This window comes from Pygoscelis adeliae, unplaced genomic scaffold, assembly GCF_000699105.1.
Source record: "Pygoscelis adeliae isolate BGI_AS28 unplaced genomic scaffold, ASM69910v1 Scaffold24, whole genome shotgun sequence".
Taxonomy (NCBI): Eukaryota; Metazoa; Chordata; class Aves; order Sphenisciformes; family Spheniscidae; genus Pygoscelis; species Pygoscelis adeliae.
The window spans coordinates 696,374-714,719 of record NW_008824806.1 but is presented as its reverse complement, the minus strand read 5'-3'; the positions used below and the strand labels follow the sequence as shown (position 1 = coordinate 714,719).

The following is an 18,346-nucleotide window of genomic DNA, read 5'->3' as shown; positions in this document are numbered from 1 at the left end:
AAACATATTCCAAAGTAATATTTTTTTGCCTCTCAGAATGGGATTCTTGTTTTCTTTCCAGTGTATGAGGCCTCATAGCAGTGTCAGCCATGACGCCTTCCTCCCTTCTCGTGAGAAACTCCCAGATCCAGCCCACATAAATAGCCTGTATTAGTGTTACTCCCTATCCTCCCGTCTCCCCTTTTACTCCTGCTTAATATGCCTGTTCTTTCATCTTATCTTAAGCTGGCCTGTACACGGGGTACAGCAGCTTCTTAAATACTGATGCCCTCCTGAGCACAAAAGATCCTGAACTTGGCCTTTGGACGCTACTATCACTATATCAGAAGAAATAATATTTCATCCAAGTCTGGGATATGAAAGCAGGTTTTCTGAGTAGGGAGTGCACTTTTCATGCTGTCATCTTTACCAGGGTTTGTTCCTCTTTGGTCTGTAGAACGTGATTTTAACAGATTTGTGCATTTTTATGATTGTAATTAATTAGTTCTTTTTGAAAGCTTCACTCGTGCTACTATAACAACTTGCAAAACAATGTGTTTGAGATGCGTTTAGTTTGTGGATAATGTAATGCCAATTTTGTATAAACAATGCTTCCTTTCTCGTGCAAATTATGCAAAAATCTAAACAGGACCAACAGAATTTATCCCTCGGACATTTACATTTTTAGAAGACTGCATGGGCTGTATGAGTATTAGTGACAGCAGATTTTATCCGTAAACTTTATCATACCCCTCTGGCCTGTCTGTCAAACTCCCATTTACATGAAAAAAACTGATACATGCATATTGACAGGGCAATGTAAATTTACATTAGTCTTTTATTTCACAATTGTTTTTCCATTAAAAACATTTTCCAAGGTAATAAAAGGACTTCTCCTTAACTTTTATGAGATGGTTGTGTAATATGAAATTGATTTTTTTTTTCCAAGGGAAATTATATTGATTCAGAAGCTGTTAAAGGAGAGGTGCTAAAAGTTGGAAATAAAAGCTGCGAAAACCTCCTCCTGCAGTCAGAATCAATTCTGTGTACGGTTCCCAGTGATCTCCTGAAGTCCAACAGCGAGCTAAATATAGAGGTGAGACAGCTACGCAACACATGAGATATTAATGCCATTTTTATTATCATTCCCAATGTCACTATTGAACCTATAAATTCAAGCCTAAGCCTGTGTTTACAGAGATATCTCTGTAAACCTGTTTGTTTGGGATAGAAATTCAAATAATATCAACTATTTTAAAAGAAATATTATCGTCATTGTTCTTATTACCTGTTTGTACAGATATTTTCTGGAGCCTTAGGCACAAAGCAGGACCTAAACTAAATGGACTAGGTTTACTTTGGAGCTCACAAGTCCTTTTTTCAGCAAAAAATTCTGCTGCAGTCAATAGGATCGGATCCTTGCTGAAAGAATTTTTTGTCTGCTTTTTATAATTTCCTTTCAATTCCTTTTGTAAGATGCAGACACTTAGGACAAATGTTTGAGTTCTAAATTTATTGTTCTAAAGGTGGGCTCACTAGAGTCATTCAGAGTGCTACTGCAAATTTAAATTGTACACAGTTTTGACCTACTGATTCATAGAATAAGACACAAATCTTTCAGTATCTTTGTATTTTTTTAAAATACAAAAAAAGGAAAATCACAGGGGAAGGGAATTACCTTTAAACTGTGAAATTTGATGATCATGGACTCTGATTCACTGAAAACAGTGGAAACTTTGCCAGTCATGTGTGACTAGGATCAAAGTCTACGCAAGCTCTTTGGAGCAGGGACCATCTATTTTTTCTATGTCTTTATGGCATTCATCTCAATAGGATCCTGGGCCATGAATGGTATTCCTATGTGCTACTGCAATCTAAGTAAATAGTAATAACTAATTTTCTTTATTAATACAGTAAATATTAATTTATTTTAATATTAGTTTACTTTGAAAAGTACAAATTAAATTTCTTGGCTGTATCAGGCAAACTATAAAATTAGATGCAGCTCTCCTTTTGGCAAATCTGTTTCCCAGACCTGTAAATGCCTAGTTTCATATAATACTTGTGCATATGCTGCAAATACCTGTTCGTATTTTTACACATGCAGCCGGGACTGGCACTGTATTTAATCAGTTCTACTATGTGGTATTTCCTTAACCTCTAAGAAACAGGTATGCGTGACATATTTCGTACATAGAAAAGAACACAACATAAAGGGGTTAAATAACGTTCCTGCTTGTTTACTGGCAAGGAGCCTCAGAAATTGCAGTCTGCCCAGTGAAGAAGAAAATTTGCTCTTTTGACGGGCAAATCCATCATTACGGTACCCAGAGGAATGAATTCCATAGGAGAAAGAGAAAAGATGGCCAAATGCATTCCAACTGACTGAGCTAGTGCCGTGTGACCTAAAACAGTTTCGCCCTGTTAGCTGCTTGGTGATTGTTTGGCTGTTGATTTTTGGGGTTGCTTTTTTGTTTTGCTTTATTTCTTTAAACTGTCGACAAGCTAGAAGCTGGCAAGGGACAGGCTCACGTGACCTTGGGAACTAAAATGCAGACGCGCTGTCAACAGAGAGTTTGATGTTACAGCGTATTTATGCCAGAAGGACACATATTAAAGACATTTGGGGCTAATTTTTTTTAACATACGTCTCAGCCCATATATCCATAGGCTCATACATTTCCCTGCACCATTTGAGTAGAAGTATGAATTTAGCATTTTGAATTAACATCTGGTAGCAGTGGGACCCTGTTATCCAGAGTGTGTGTATGAGTGCGTGCCATGTGTGTGGTGTAGCACATACATATCTGTGTCACTACCAGAGCTCTTGAAGGCACGTAATGAATCATAAAAATGTAGATCTGCTTTCGTGTACACCAATATAATAATTTCTCCACTCCCAGTGTCCTATTGCAGTACAGCATCACAAAATCAAGACTTAATACGTACAGGACATATCAGCTCATACTTTAGTACTAATAATCTACTTCTTACTTGTCTTTTGAAATCATCACACTGGTTTTTTTCTTTGTTTTTTTCAGTGGAAGCAAGAAGTTTTGTCAACAGTTATCGGAAAAGTGCTGATCCGGCAAGATCAGAATTTCACGGGACTAATTGCTGGAGTTGTTTCAACATCAGTGTTAATTTTTATCTTTTTGGTGTTTTTCCTCTGGAGAAGGAAGAAGAAACAAATTAAAGGTGCATCATAGTCAATTCCATCAAATAATTCTGTTATTATATCTTAGATTTTAAAAACTGACATAATTTATGCTTTGCTTAACTGCCATGCAATGCCCTGTTGTAACCTGTCAGCAGACGTTTCACAATCAAGTCTAATGTTTAGCTGCATTTCAGCCCTTGGCTCTTGCCTGAGCTGGGTGAAGGGCCACACTATGCCTAAAGGAGAAGGGTTTTGGAGGAACTCTGAGCTATTAGGAAAACGCAGTGACTTCTCTTCCCCAATCAGCCTTGGAAGAGGGGACGAGTAAATGACATGCGTGGAACCACGAGTACTTCAGCTTCATCCAGTTGCCTTGTAGCCCTCCAGGCTGTGCCTAAGTTGTGCAAGACACAGAGCGCTGCGGTGTCCTGGTCTCCTGTTCACCCAAATCAGGAACTTGGTCAGAGTGTGCCTCCTCTCTGGCCCCTATGTCTGGGTTTCCTTCCAGTGGGAACTGCCACACTACGCAAGAGGGGAGGAGGAGGAGGAGAGCTAGTATATAACCAGGTCTTGTTCTGATGCATTATCACAGTCAGATCATGAAGCTGGCCCCAGAGGCTTCGAAGCTCTCTTGGATCTTCCAGTGTGGCCAAGAGTGGGGCTTTAACACAAGTTACAGCAAATCTTGTGCTGTACAAATAGCTCAAGTTCAGGTCCAGCACATGTCTGCCTCAGCAGCAACCCAACCCTCTTCCCAGCAGAGCAGAACATCTAAACTTAAATAAATACCTAAATGAATGTTGGCACACAATAAACTTGAGGGTTTTCTAATATTTCTTTCTCCTCCCCCTTCAGATCTGGGAAGCGACCTAGTGCGCTATGATGGCAGAGTGCACACTCCTCACCTGGACAGGCTGGTGAGCGCGAGGAGTGTAAGTCCAACAACAGAAATGGTTTCAAGCGAATCTGTAGACTACAGATCAACTTTTCTAGAAGGTACACCTCTATTATGAATCTGTACAGATGATGTTTTATACATCTTGCTTTTTATATGTCTTCAGATGATAGCTATTTTGATCAATATCTTAATTTCAGTTTCTCATCTGGTTTGTCTGTGTCTGCATTGTTTGGGACTTTGATGCGTTCACAGGCCTGCTGTTTGAACTGAGCTTCTCAGGTGCTTCCCAAGATTGAGGTGCAAAGGATTTTTACTTTTACTCAGGTTGGGGGAATATATAAAATACTATTAGTAAAAACTCTCTGTAAGTATGCTCCACAATTTATTAGGAGCTAGTGGATATAACGATTTTGTGTTATCATGAGGTCCATCACACCATGCGCAAATCCACTCTGAAAAAAGTGATTTTAAGGATAGCATCGTGTGGCTGGAGGTTTAGTGTGTCTCAGTGACTTCATACAGTCATTATAAGCAGTTCTGTCAGCCTAACATGGGACATGGAGTTTTGTAAACTGATATTCTTTTGTCTGTTCCCGCCCCTCCTATAAAATGGCACATTGTATGACGCAGAAATGTTGATTTTAAAAATTAAGCTAAAGGGATGTGAAAACTGTGACAAATTGAGTGGAGGTCCATGTTTGCTGAGATACCAGTCTCAGAAAACATGCTGTTCATTTTCAGGCCTGTGGGCATGAGGGAAGAATAACGCTATGCTGAATACATTTTTGTGCCTTATAACACCATTTCAGAGCGGGTATTCTCCAGAAGAGCACTCTGCTGCACTTATCATACCACTTTAGGCTGAACATGTCCTTTAAGACGTGTGGAGACCATGTTCTGTGATTACCATTAAAGAGTCTTTAACTATTAGGAGTTACCATATTATGATATTTGAGATATCACAGATATTTTTTAGTCTTGGTATAGACATAGTCTTGTACTATTTCAGGTGCTGCCGTATGCAACTCAATAGAAATCACTCCAAATCCTTATTCCACCTTTGTAATCTCCAGTCGCGGAGCTGTTTGAGAGCCAGGCCCGTTCCCAGCTTCCTTTATGATTCTTTAATTGCTGCCGCCAGCTCGCACAGGAAGTTTCTTGATTGAAAGATTCCCAAAGGAAAAGGAAAGCCTGTGCCACTGGTTAGAAGGGAAAGTGGTACATGAGACAAGGATCTGTGCAAAGATCCTTGGTGGAAGGTAAATCTGCAGTGGTCCTGGGGCCGCGGTGCACTGGCAAAGCACAGCAGAGAGCGCACCCAAGAAGGAGGTGCATTCCCTTAATGTTCCTGTAGGAATGTTCACGTCAATTACTGTCAAAGAATAAAATGACAGGAACATTAGGAAACATGCAGATTTACATGTAGCAGCTGTAAAAATTATTTTGCAGCCATGGCTAGAGTATTTTACCGTGATTATTAAATAGATATTTGCCCTTGTGACATAAATGTGTATTTTTGCTTCTAGATAGAGCAGCACTGAGTTTTTCTCAGCACCTAGAGTGATAACAGCCCTCTATGAAAACTTCCCAGGTTTTATACATAAATATATACGGCATGTCTGTACAATAACCTTTTACTCTTTGTGATAAAATATTTGATAATTTCTGTTTTTAAATTTATTCCCTTTTTTTCTTTTTGACCCTGGGCTAAATTCTGCTCACTCATTCCACTGGAATCATTCTAGACTGAAATCGGTGTAAATTAAACTTAGTTCCTTGATTCTATTACACAAAATGCTAGAAAATAATCTTTTAAATAAAAGCAATTTAAAATACCTGAACAACATGCTGTTGACAAAAATAATTTTCTCAAACAAATACTCCTTGCTTGACTGAAACATTTTATTTTCTGCTATTTTAAATCAGCTGGCTCATGTTATTTTCATGAGTAGCACCAACTGTATTATCTTCAGCAGTTACAGGATATGAATCACCTCTAGGCATTTCCCTGGTTGAATATTTACCATTGGATAAATACAGCCAGTCACCAGCAGTTTGGAAACCTTCATGAAATGTAAAGTTCCCTACCAAATTAGAACATGCCAATAATAAAAAGTTTCATGTTTTTAATTGTTCACTACTTCCTCCTCCCATATCGCTGTCATTTTTCCATTTTACTCTCGTTACTACCAATTACTAGAAATGCTATAACCTACACATGGCAAGAAGTGACAAGGCTTCATTCCATCCCCACAGAAAAGTGGAAGTTTTGCCATTTACTTTTGTAAAAGTAGAGCTGAGACAAGCATAAGTTTCTAGTGACACGGTTTTCCTGGAGTTTGGCAGATTAGCAATGCATATTTTCATTTTCCCTTTGTGACCAAAACTTCTGCAAAGCCAAGCCACTTCCAAACTGATAAACTCAAACCCTTGCTCACTAATGAAATAAAGCTCTTCATTTTCCAAGGAGAAGTCTGAAAGGATTATAACGGTTTCTGTTCATCTTGCAGACCAGTTTCCAAGCATGTCTCAGAATGGATCGTGCAGGCCTGCCCAGTATCCTCACTCTGACCTCTCCCCAATTCTGTCCAGCGGGGACTCAGATTTAGCCAGTCCACTTCTCCAAACTAATGTCCACATTGACATCAGTGCCTTAAACCCCGACTTGGTCAAAGAAGTGCAGCATGTGGTTATTGGTGCTGACAGCCTGATTGTGCACTTCAGCGAAGTAATAGGAAGAGGTGGGTACCACGACTCTTACCTTGCAAACTGCTGTTCTTTTTGCACACCCATTCATTATAAACCATTCTGAATAAGGTGTCTGCACGGAGGTTTTTCAAGCTTTTTACCTCTTACAGCACCACATCCCACGCACCAAATCAAGGGGAGAACCAAGGGGCTCTCCTTTGAAGTCAGATGAAGCGTTGTGCATTTGATCAGTTGGAGAAGACACCAGAGGGAGGAAGGAGTCTGCCAATTAATGGGGCTCCTTTGAACTCAGAGACTTGCTGGTTCCCCCTCAGCTGCCTCACTCACCCTTTTCCAGGCTACAGTAAAGCCCAGCCAGGGCTTCTGGTCCATGAGGCTGCGGTGCAGGAGTGAGGCTGCCGCAGAACATTGCACGAGCCTAAAGGCACACGCCTAAATGGCAGGGGATGCTGAGGCGGGGGCACCAGCGACCTTAAACACGGAGCCTGAGAGCTGGCAAGATGGCTACACCACACTGAAAAGTCCTGCAGTCACTAGTGCATTCAGTAAAAGTCCCCATGGGCCAGGTGAAATGCACATACCCCTTTTTCCTCCGCAAGTTTCCCCCAGCTCTGAGGAATTCGCTGTTTGTTTCCTCCTGCCAAAGGCTCTCTGTTCCCCCCGATTCCTCTCTCATCCCAGCTGCAGTAATGCGTAGCTCCTGATTCACTTCCCCTTATTTTTGTCCCTGATAAAGCAAGTCACCTATTTTTCTGAATTTCTCCCATCAGTCCTATTCCTCTACATCTCCATAAGCGGGTTCCCTCCTTCTTTCATAGGCCAAGCCAGTATTTCTGTTAGGGGCCTTTATTGAACTGTGTACTATTGAGTACCTATTAGTAACCCAAGTAGAAACTGGATTTTCAGTGCTTCTGCAGATCATGCATGAGAGGTCTCTTGTTAAGTATCAGAGTACTGATAAAAATTTGGCTATAAATGATATTCCTAATGCCTCTTCTGCAGGAAAATAGCTACAAATCAAACAGTCAGTCAGTGTGTTTCCCTTCCACGTATTACACTTCTTCATCCCCAAAGCAAGGGTGGGCCTTTTTCTTTTCTTTCTTATTTCAGAAAAGGCCAACTAATTTCCCATTTTTTAAATGTTGAAAAATATCTGGAATGACACTGATATAATTAACCTTTTTTAATTTTCTCCTCTGTAACTAGAAATGGGCCAAACCCAAAAATATTTCAGACACACCCAATCCAAGCTTTAGGATTTGTGCCCAGGCTCCAAACAATCTGTGGTCCGATGGGATTTTAGTTGCTTTTGTAAAACAAATTTTGTATTAATTTTACCCCAAGACAAAATCAAAGCCAACTGGGCTCTCACCAGTGCTTATGACTGGAACCTAGTAGAATTAATCAGATAGTCTTGTTCTCTGCAGAACTCACACTTGACAAAAAACCTATTTTGCTTTCTAACTGCAAATATTAATATTTTAAAAGTGTCTAGCAAATAGTACATCTGCGAAGGAAAGCCACCATTACATGTACATAATTTGATTTGGATAAATTAATGCACGTGCCTGGAGCTCAGAGTTCTCTGTGTGTCCCAAACAGGTCAATTTGACTTCTCATAGTAGGTTTCCCTGCTCTGCAGGCTACCCCATTTGCTTCACAGGAAAGCCCAGGATCAGGAAGGATTTCTGCATCCCTGGCAGTTTATTTCACTGCTTAGACCATCTGCAAGAAGGCAAATTTCACTCATCATCTTTTAGTGATATTTTGCACTAGGAACGAGGCCATAGCAGAGACCACAGACTGCCGCCTAGTGATGTGGTCAGTCTGTGATCGGTAGAACGACTCCCAAACCGTTCATGGCCAACACACCACTTTTAACACTCAGCATTTTCCTTGGAATAGCAAGACCTGAGAGACTGTAAGCCCACAGTGACCCTCCTTATACACCTTTCCACTGAAGAAGCATCAAGGCTGTATAATCCAGTGGACCACTTAGCATGGGCTTACAGACCACTGAGAACCACCGATCCAGTGGTTATGTCAGCTCCTTCTAACTGCTCTCTTGTGCCTTCCAGTGCCTTCCTTTGGCATATATCTGACAAGAAAGCATGGTGGGAATGGGCTGACATGGTTTTTGTGTGCATAGTCATTACAAGAATATGAAGCAGTTGTGGCGCCAGCCTTGTCATTACTTATGCTCTCCATCTAGGTCAAGAAATATCAATTATGCTGCAAATAGAGTTTTCATTTTATGTAATAATGGTTTTATGTAATGATAGTTTTATGTGTTAGTTATGAAGTATACATTACAAGTGTTGGGAATTGGACAGAAATGGAGTGTGATCACTTTCTTAAAGCATAATTGCTACCCAGTGGAAAATACCAGAAAGCTAATTTTACTTATTAAAGCTAATCTTGCTCATTTTTCTCACAGGACATTTTGGGTGTGTGTACCATGGGACACTGCTGGATAACGATGGCAGGAAAATTCATTGTGCTGTGAAGTCACTGAATAGTGAGTTACATGTTTAATACATAATTCCAAGGATAACTGGGGTGAACTAATTAATTACAGTGAAGTGTACTTTCACAAATAAAGCTTCTTAGTTGCAGCTGGATCAGATTTATCTCTGGAGCAGTTCCAGTGACTTTAGATTACCACGAGGCATTGGTATATATTTGTGCATCAAATGAAATGCCCATCTATTTCCTCTACAAAGAAAAGGACAGAGGAAAATGAGGGAAAGGCAGTGTCATTTTTTATTCTACTGACTAGCGAAGATTTGTTTTTGGAAGTTAAATTGCTAAAGAGCAGGCAAAGCTGCTGGAAAAACAGGAAGACACTATAATATTTATTAAAGGCTTTATTCAAGTGTTGTTATTCAATTCTAAATAATTCATAGTAAGAAAAGGAGAAACGGAATTAAAATCACTAACAAACTGTATTTGGTCATTGTAAGAAAACCGACGCACATAACCTAGTTGTAATGTGGGAGGTGGGGAGCATGTTTGTAGCTTCTCATTATCACTTTGTTGTGCAATGACATGCTGTACAGAAATAAACTGTAGTTTGTTTGGGGTTTTTTTTAATTAATTCATTTTATTACTGGATTTCTCAGGGATTACAGACCTGGAAGAAGTAGCTCAGTTTCTGAAAGAAGGAATAATCATGAAAGATTTCACTCATCCCAATGTTCTGTCACTCTTGGGAATCTGTTTGCCCAATGAAGGATCCCCCTTAGTTGTTCTTCCATACATGAAACACGGAGATCTTCGAAACTTCATTAGGAATGAGACTCATGTAAGTACATGGTGAGGTCTACCAAACGGTAATGCAAGTCTAGCCACGCCCTGCTCCACCACCACAGGTTATAAGCTCTGGTAATTACATTACGTCTATAACTTGCTGCTATTACTACACCTTAACCTTTAGCACTTGACTAGGCTGGCACCGAGCCCGACCACAGCGCTGCCACTCCTTCCCTTCCCCCTCAAATTCCTCTCTAGAATGTTTCCCAGAAATTATCAGCAGTATTTCTCATTTCCCATCCATAAGCCTCTTTATAAACAAATGTGTTTATGAGATCGAAGTCAAGGGGCCCAACCATCTGCTGGTTTAAACTGGCATATCTCTGTTGGCTTCAGCACAGCTGTGCCAGTCGTCACCATCTGCTCTTCCAACTCCTAGGTAAGGGATCTTCACGTCCAGCTAGAGAGTGTCACAGTCCTGTTATTATCGATGTTTTTTCTTCTTATCTTAAGAAAGACAAACAGCAATTGTTATACAAACTCTGAGTACTCTCTTATCAGAGATTTTCCCCATTTTCATTGAAAGACTGCAGATTTCTCAAGCGTTCCTCACTGCTTTCTGTCAAGTATGAGACCACAGGTCTTGCCTCAGGTAATGTAAGCCCACTTTATGCTGCAATATTTCACCCACATCACAGTGCTAGGACAACATAAAGCGACTCCTGAGCCAATGGGATTTCACCCCTGCCTCTATGGCAATCATCAATAGCCAGTAAAATTTAAAAAAAAATGCATCTTGACAAATTGTTGGGGAAAGTTAAGCTTTCTGAGGAAGAGACCTCCTCCCTTTTGAGCTTGTTTCATTCTACAAGCAGCAGGGACCTTGTCTGTGAATAGTGCCGTGGTCCTTCCTGAAATAAATAGAATAATGACCACAGCTGAACAGGACTGTTCCACAGAAGAAAATTATATGGAGCAATGTCAACACCACAAAAATCTGTCGGACCATACTATTACATAACAAGTCGTGCTGTTGGATAAAAGAATTACAGGTTTATGTTTATATTTATTTATATATTTAAACATTTTCAGTAAGGTCTTACCTTGTAGACCAGCAGAAAGAGTTACCACTTTGTGGAAAATCTTCCTCTGGTAACTGCTAAGGTCTCGTTTGCCTTTTCCATGGCATCATACTGATAATAAGCTTGCACCTATTTTGCCCCAAATAGGACTCTCTCCTTTCTTGGTCATTTCCAGCTGATGAGCTCCAAGTTCATAGTTAGCACCTTCTACTGAGTTACATGCTATTACTCTAAGTTCAGAAATTTGAATTTTGTGTACCAGCTGTGATGTTGAGGTTTCAGCGTACTGTTCCACTTCCCAGCCCAGGTCATGCTGCTTATGCTGCAAACTCCACTCTTCTGGAGTCTGTCAGTTTTGTTGATTTCTTAAAGTGTGTTTCCTCACAGGAGGTAAGAACCTGACCTAAGCTTATGCCAGTTTTATTACGAGCACCGACCTGCCTTGATCATTCTGATGGCAAGATAGGTGTGTCAAAAACTGAAAGTCACAGCAAAAAAACAACCGTCTGCTCCTTGGGCTTCTGCATTCATTGTATCACAAATGTTTGTATTTTACAGAACCCAACAGTAAAAGACTTAATTGGATTTGGCCTTCAGGTCGCAAAAGGGATGAAATACCTTGCAAGCAAAAAGTTTGTCCATAGAGACTTGGCAGCAAGAAACTGTATGTAAGTACCAACATCTAATTCCAGCCATGTTATCACACTCTTCTGTGTAAGACAGTGAGATGAGATAAATGAAATTTTCCAGGATTTTCCTTTCTTAGTCAAAATAGGGTGTTTTTTTCATTGTTCCATAACTATACTGATGTTTGTCTTGCATACTGATGAGCTACTCAGCTTGCTAAGGGCTCACTTCTTACACATAAGCTTTTTTTGAGTGTGGGAAATGAGAAAAGCTGAGGTGAAAGTGTAGTCTCGCAAAATCATTGGTTAGAGAGTTTAAAAGGCATCTCCTAAGGGAAGTTAAACTGCTGTTGTCTCAACTTGCTGTGCTTCCACCCAACCTCTTCAGAAGCAGCACGTCTCTGCTGCCGCACCTAGCAAGAGGGAGAGGAACACAGGGGAACTTTGTGAGAAAAACAGGAACACAAAGAAACACCAGTGAGACTTATTGACAGTAATCTTTCATTACATGAGTATGAGCTTACTTTGGCTCACTTGTGCACACAAATTAACATTAAAAAAATCAGAGCATGCAAAGAATCTTACTAGCGTCTGAGTAGCCAGACAGTTCAGTTCACACACAGACTAACTGATACAGGAGTTGCCGATACTATTATGCTGATTCATCACCTATGTTGTGAACTAACAAGGTACAGGATTAAACATTAGAGTTTATTTTTAGCATGTCGTAATCTGGAATTCTGGCTGCAAAAAGGTGATTCACCTGTGACATCAGATTTCTTATCCTTTTTCAAAGAGTGCACACTCGTGCGGCTGAACAGCCTCTGAAAAAGAACATTTTTTTACAGCTGCCGTTTTTTTAAGGGAGGAAAAAAGCCACAAGAACGTGATTTTCAGGCTTCCTAAGAAGAAAGGAATTGGGTTACTGGATAGAAGTCCTGGTTCATCTAATCAAAGTCCAAATAGTGGCAACAGGACATTCCATCTGGTCTACTGTCTCTTCCTTGAGTGAGGAGGGAACAGCTACCAGGATGTCTCACGTTGCCAACTGAATGGCTGCATTTGTACTTCCACATGGCTCAGCACTTCAGAGCCTGGAGAGCCACTGCCACGTGAGAGAAAGATGTTGGATTGAAGACCCACATTCCCCAGTGGCCATGTGTAATCCAGCACTCAGAAGCACAGCCCCTGCCACAATGGCGATGCCCATCAGAAAGGAAACCAGGATGCAAATACAGTCCCCATGGACTCTTGACTCTATTCCACTATCCCAGAAGAGGTGCAGGAAGCTGCTGTGGCATAAACTGTCCCCTGTTGACCCATCAAAGTTCCCTCCTACTCCCTTCATTGGTATTGATTTAGTTATTACATCAGTAAATACAGCAGATGGTTGTGTGCCATTCAGAGAGTTGTCCAGGCAGAAACCTCATAAATTCAAGGGAGGGAAATGCCACGTGGCTGAGAGACGGGATTGTTTAGCCTGGAGAAGGCTCAGAGGGATCTTATCCATGTGTATAAATACCTGATACGGTGAACTAAAGAAGATGAAGCCAGATTCTTCTTAGTGGTGCCCAGGGACAGGGACAGGCCAAGAGGCAGTGGGCACAAATTGAAATAGAGAAAATTGCATTTAAACATAGGAAGAAACCCTTTTCTTGTAAAGATGACTGAACACTGGTACAGGTTGCCCAGAGAGGTTGTGGAGTCTCCATCCTTGCAGATATTCAAAACCCAACTGATCGTGGTCCTGGGCAGCCTGCAGTAGCTGACCCTGCTTTGAGTGGGGGAGGTGGTGGCGAACTAGATGATCTTCAGAGGTCCCTTCCAACCTCACCCATTCTGTGATTGTGTGATTCTGTAAAGAAGCCCAGAAGCAGGTGTTTGCTGCTGTGGCTGGGTCTGCACATATGATGAAGGACAGGCTTAAGCATGCCAACACCCATGCTCTGTTTTCTGACAATGATACTGCTTATCAAGACAAACACCAAGCTTAGGAGGAGCAAAGCTAGGGAGATCTTCTGGTATGGCTGAGCTGTAACCCTGGCAGAACTTTCCTTATGCCACCATTCTTCCCCAGTACAGACACCAAACGCATCCTTAGTTACACGACTACATTATTATATATGGGCAGTCACTGAGGTAATGACGGGTCCTTCCTTAAACAAAATTGAGAGTGAATAGGAAAGGTGATGCCTTGACTTGGAAATAAAAATGAGAGGTTTCTTAGGATACAGAAGAAGAAACAGCTGTGGAAGAAATGATGTAGCACTCAATCAGGATGTACAGGCTATTAGCAAAAATCTTTTTATACAGAGCAATTGTTTTAAAAGAACTGTAATTCAAATTATATTATCAAAACAATATCAGTAATTTCCTGAGTTCATTCACCATGTTAAATGGGTGTCAAATATATTTTGCTGCACTTTTTGTTTCACTGTTACATTAGTTAATAGATCCAAGATAAAGTACCGCCTTCCAAAGTCACCGTCTCAAAAATGCAAGTCACTCATTATAATCCACCATCACTGTAAATCTCGCCTGCTCAGCTGCAGATAATACTTTTTGTCATTTCTCTAGGTTGGATGAAAAATTCACTGTCAAGGTTGCTGATTTTGGTCTTGCTAGAGATGTCTATGATAAAGAATACTACAGTGTGCACAATAAAACAGGAGCTAAACTGCCAGTGAAATGGATGGCTTTAGAAAGTTTACAAACTCAGAAGTTCACAACAAAGTCAGATGTGGTAATGTACAAACATATTTGTATCACCTATTAATTTCTCTTATATTGCCTGAGGCATCTCTCTAGTATTTAATGAATGGACTAACTCCAAACCAAAACTTATATTTGAATCTAACTTTAGTTCACATAAGAATAAGAGACTGTTCCTACATCCAGAAAGGGTATTTGTCCCAAACACAAAGCAACAAGATGTTGACCTGATTATCTGTTACTGCTCAGGAAAGTATTAGGAGTTTAATCCCACTCCAAGGGAAACTAAGACATTCCAAGAAGCCAAGTCGGAGCTGAACCCTGCTATAGGAGGGGCTCTGGAAAGCTTGACAAAACAGGTTAACTTTGACACTTGTAAAATTTAGTAGTTCTCAGAAAGACTTTGTTTGCTTTATAAATACTTACTGACTGCCTACAGCAATCTCAAGTATTACCTGACCATTTATGAAGAAAAAATTATAAGATGAAGTCATTAGGTGGCTGGATCACTTTGTATTTTAGCTCTCATTTCAATCCAGATTCAAATTAGCCTGTGATGCATAGAATTTTCACCACGTATATTCTCTTCAGTATGTATTTACACAGGGTTAGTCAGATCATCAGCTCATGTAAATTGGCAGAGCTCCATTAACCTCAAAAGAGGTCTGCAAATTTATACCAGCTAAGTAGCAGGCCTATAGGCTTTTATTTTCTTTCATTTACTTAGCTGAGTTTCTCTGGCTCTAATTTAAGTGGCTCCTCAAGTCCCTACAGCATTTATTAACCCACTTAAAAGAAAGCTGAATGCAGTAAAATAACTTTTCAAAGGGAAAATCCATGCATTTGAATGCTTAAATCTGTCAAACCATCTTCTAAAACTGGAATGTGGAGCCCTCCAACCCTATCACTTATTATTTATTTCTTTGTTTTCTTAGTGGTCCTTTGGTGTGTTGTTATGGGAACTTATGACAAGAGGGGCACCACCTTATCCTGATGTAAATTCTTTTGATATAACTGTTTACTTATTACAAGGACGAAGGCTGCTACAACCTGAATACTGTCCCGACCCACTGTAAGTAAATAGTTTGCAAAGCCTTCTGCAAATGCTGCAAATGCTATAATATCATTCTGATATTATAGTAAGTGAGACTGTAGGAGGAAAGAGGAGGGCTTTTTTTCCTTTTTACCTGATTTCATAATTGAACACTTCTTTTCTTTGAATGGCAGGTATGAAGTCATGCTGAAGTGCTGGCATCCAAAACCTGAGATGCGTCCAGCATTTTCTGAACTTGTTTCAAAAATATCAACAATCTTCTCCACTTTTATTGGGGAACACTACGTTCATGTCAATGCTACTTATGTCAACGTGAAGTGCATTGCTCCCTATCCTTCTCTTCTATCATCACAAGACAACACAGACATGGATGTTGACACATGATGGGTATGTCTGAAATAGAGGAAAATTCATTCTCAGTTGTATGAACAAAAAGCAAAACGTTTTGTCCACTAGTTTTTACTGCCCGGTCTTTGTGAGAACACTGTTGCACATGTTTATGTTGTTGCCCAAGTTGCACTAGTACAAGGACAAGATATCATATTGTTTAAGGCTATGGGATTCTATAAACCATCACGGTAATTTCCAAGTATTTGGACAACTGCATCAATTTACCAAATGGAAATGTTTTGTGCTGCCATCCAGAGCTAGTTCTCGCTAGCTCTTATTAATGTGTGCTCAGACCCAAGAACAAAGATTCATCATTAATGCCATGAAGGAGAAAGTAGAATACCGATCAGTACGGCTGGAAGGACTGTTACTGTTGCATGTACTTTAAGATAATGAGCAGTGCAGAAATGATTTTCACCCAAAAGGCTAAGACAAACAATGAGAGTTACAAGAGTTTAAAATGTATTTTCCTCCCGCACAGTCCAAACTTTGGATTTTTGCACTATATCAACAAGGTTTCTTAGAACACAGACAGCCAGGAGAGCCAGCCTCAAGGTAAATGTCTTAACAGAAATCAACATCAAAAAAGGGCGTGCAGTGAAATAAGTATGTCAGCCTTGCCAGTCCTCTGGTGTAGTCAGACGGTACATAAAATGAAGGGAAAATCATCTAGCTTAAAACATTCCTAGTGTCAACTTTATTCCAACGTTCAACCACTTCTTCGAGTAACAGCCTATATCGACAGATCTCTTGCTGAAAAATGCAAAGCCTCCATTTCTTTCAATAAAGAATTAACCACTCTCTGAGAATAAAAACTTGAGGGCATCCATATTAAATGCCAGGCTAATTCCTGGGATGTAGTAATATGGGCTGCATTATTCTAGAGGAAGAGGAGACAGGCAGGCTGGCAACCTTATGGAGCTGCTGTCTGGTGAGTCACACAGCAAGTAGCTGAAGCTCTGCCACTTACCCTTGGGTGGAGCTGCCGCCAAAGGTGAGTAAAGAGCGGAGGCGTTGCAGCCAGCCCTGACCTAAAAAGACACTGCCATAGCAATAACTTCTTCGTGCCAGCCCTAAAGAGCTGAGAAGACCGATCAAAAGAAGAAACAGCTTTAGGCTCCCCGAGCCTCTTCTTGGATTACACAACCCAGTGAATTAGGATACCTACTTTTATTCCCAAATTATGACCAGAAAAAAAATTTTTAAAAGAGATAGTAAATAAAACTTTCATTCATTAGAGAAGAGTACTATAGCTTTAGGGCAAGCATCACATGTCATTTCTGTTCCTGTGGAATTCTGTGCATACTACTGTATAGCTTGTTTAGTATAGGCTAGAACTGGGTTTGTTGGTGTAAACACATAAAGTATTCTATTTTTATATTAAAAAAAAAGTTTATTTTTAATGACATTTACAAAGTTTGGTTAGGCCACAAATACTGCACTGTGAACATTTCAGAAAATGTATGTCAACGTACATGATTCATAAATTGTAGCAACCTTAAAAAAAAATCTGTGTAAATATTAAAAAGGAAAAGAACTGACTGTAAACACACTCCACCCTAAGTATAATATCTCCGTTGCTGCAAGCCAAGCATTTTAAGATCTTCAAAGAGAGGTAGTGCAGAAAAAGAACTGATATAAGGGAGACATATTGTTCTTGGGAGACAGTGTTATACCTGAAAGATTTATAATGAGGGCAGAGTGTGTAGACAAACTATGAGCAGATAATATTGTATTGTGTTTCATCACCACTTTCATTTCAGAAACAAACTTTCATGTCTGCTGAGAGCAATGCTAATTGTAGATTGCTCAAGGACAAAAGTCTTTGCTGCAGGCAAAAAAAAAAAAAAAAAATAATCAATCATCTCTATGGTTGTTAAAACAGCTAAGGAAGTTTATGACACACAGATTTGGAGAAGATACTCCAAAACTTGTACATATGTGCTTGAGGAATGCTGCAATGTGAAACAGAGGACATTTTTACTATTTATGAACTTTTGCTTAATAAAGTTAATGTTGTGTCTGGGACACCTGTAAGAATACGTGATTCTGAAAAAGATTTGATGTCAGTAAGTTCATATATCTGCAAAAGAGCTGAATGGTACTTATGTTTATAGTTGTTGTTATGACCTAATAAACATGTTATTAAAATGAATTATTGTCATACTTTACGCTCCGAGTGCTGTAATTACTGTTAACATGTGACTGTTAAGCTGATAAAAGTCTGTATGCTTTTTCTGCCTAACATGGGAAGAGCAACGCGTGGAACTGTGTGAGAGAGAGGAAACAACTCAGAAACGTAAAAATACGGAGAGTGCACCAATAAATCAAACACGCAGTTCATCTGCCTCCGACCCATTAATAGATCAAAGAAAGGCGCAGAGTATTTGCCGTGAACAACTATAGCATAGTCTATTTGAATAGGAAGTCTCTGGCCTAACCACAGCCTGCACCCATGCAGAGCCTTAAAATTCTTCAGGCACT

At 40.0% G+C, this 18,346-nt stretch overlaps 1 protein-coding gene across 1 annotated transcript in view; it reads left to right on the top strand.

Moving 5' to 3' along the window:
- The window catches only part of MET (MET proto-oncogene, receptor tyrosine kinase), a 71,813-nt gene extending 53,789 nt beyond the window's left edge, over nt 1-18,024 (top strand). Inside the window, exons 11-20 of the mRNA XM_009324057.1 lie at nt 929-1,075; nt 3,021-3,177; nt 3,995-4,135; nt 6,548-6,778; nt 9,184-9,264; nt 9,869-10,050; nt 11,639-11,748; nt 14,284-14,449; nt 15,354-15,490; nt 15,646-18,024. Coding sequence (XP_009322332.1) covers nt 929-1,075; nt 3,021-3,177; nt 3,995-4,135; nt 6,548-6,778; nt 9,184-9,264; nt 9,869-10,050; nt 11,639-11,748; nt 14,284-14,449; nt 15,354-15,490; nt 15,646-15,856 — 1,563 coding nt within the window. The 3' untranslated portion in view covers nt 15,857-18,024. The remainder of the gene's footprint in view (nt 1-928; nt 1,076-3,020; nt 3,178-3,994; nt 4,136-6,547; nt 6,779-9,183; nt 9,265-9,868; nt 10,051-11,638; nt 11,749-14,283; nt 14,450-15,353; nt 15,491-15,645) is intronic.
- The last annotated feature ends 322 nt before the right edge of the window (nt 18,025-18,346 follow it).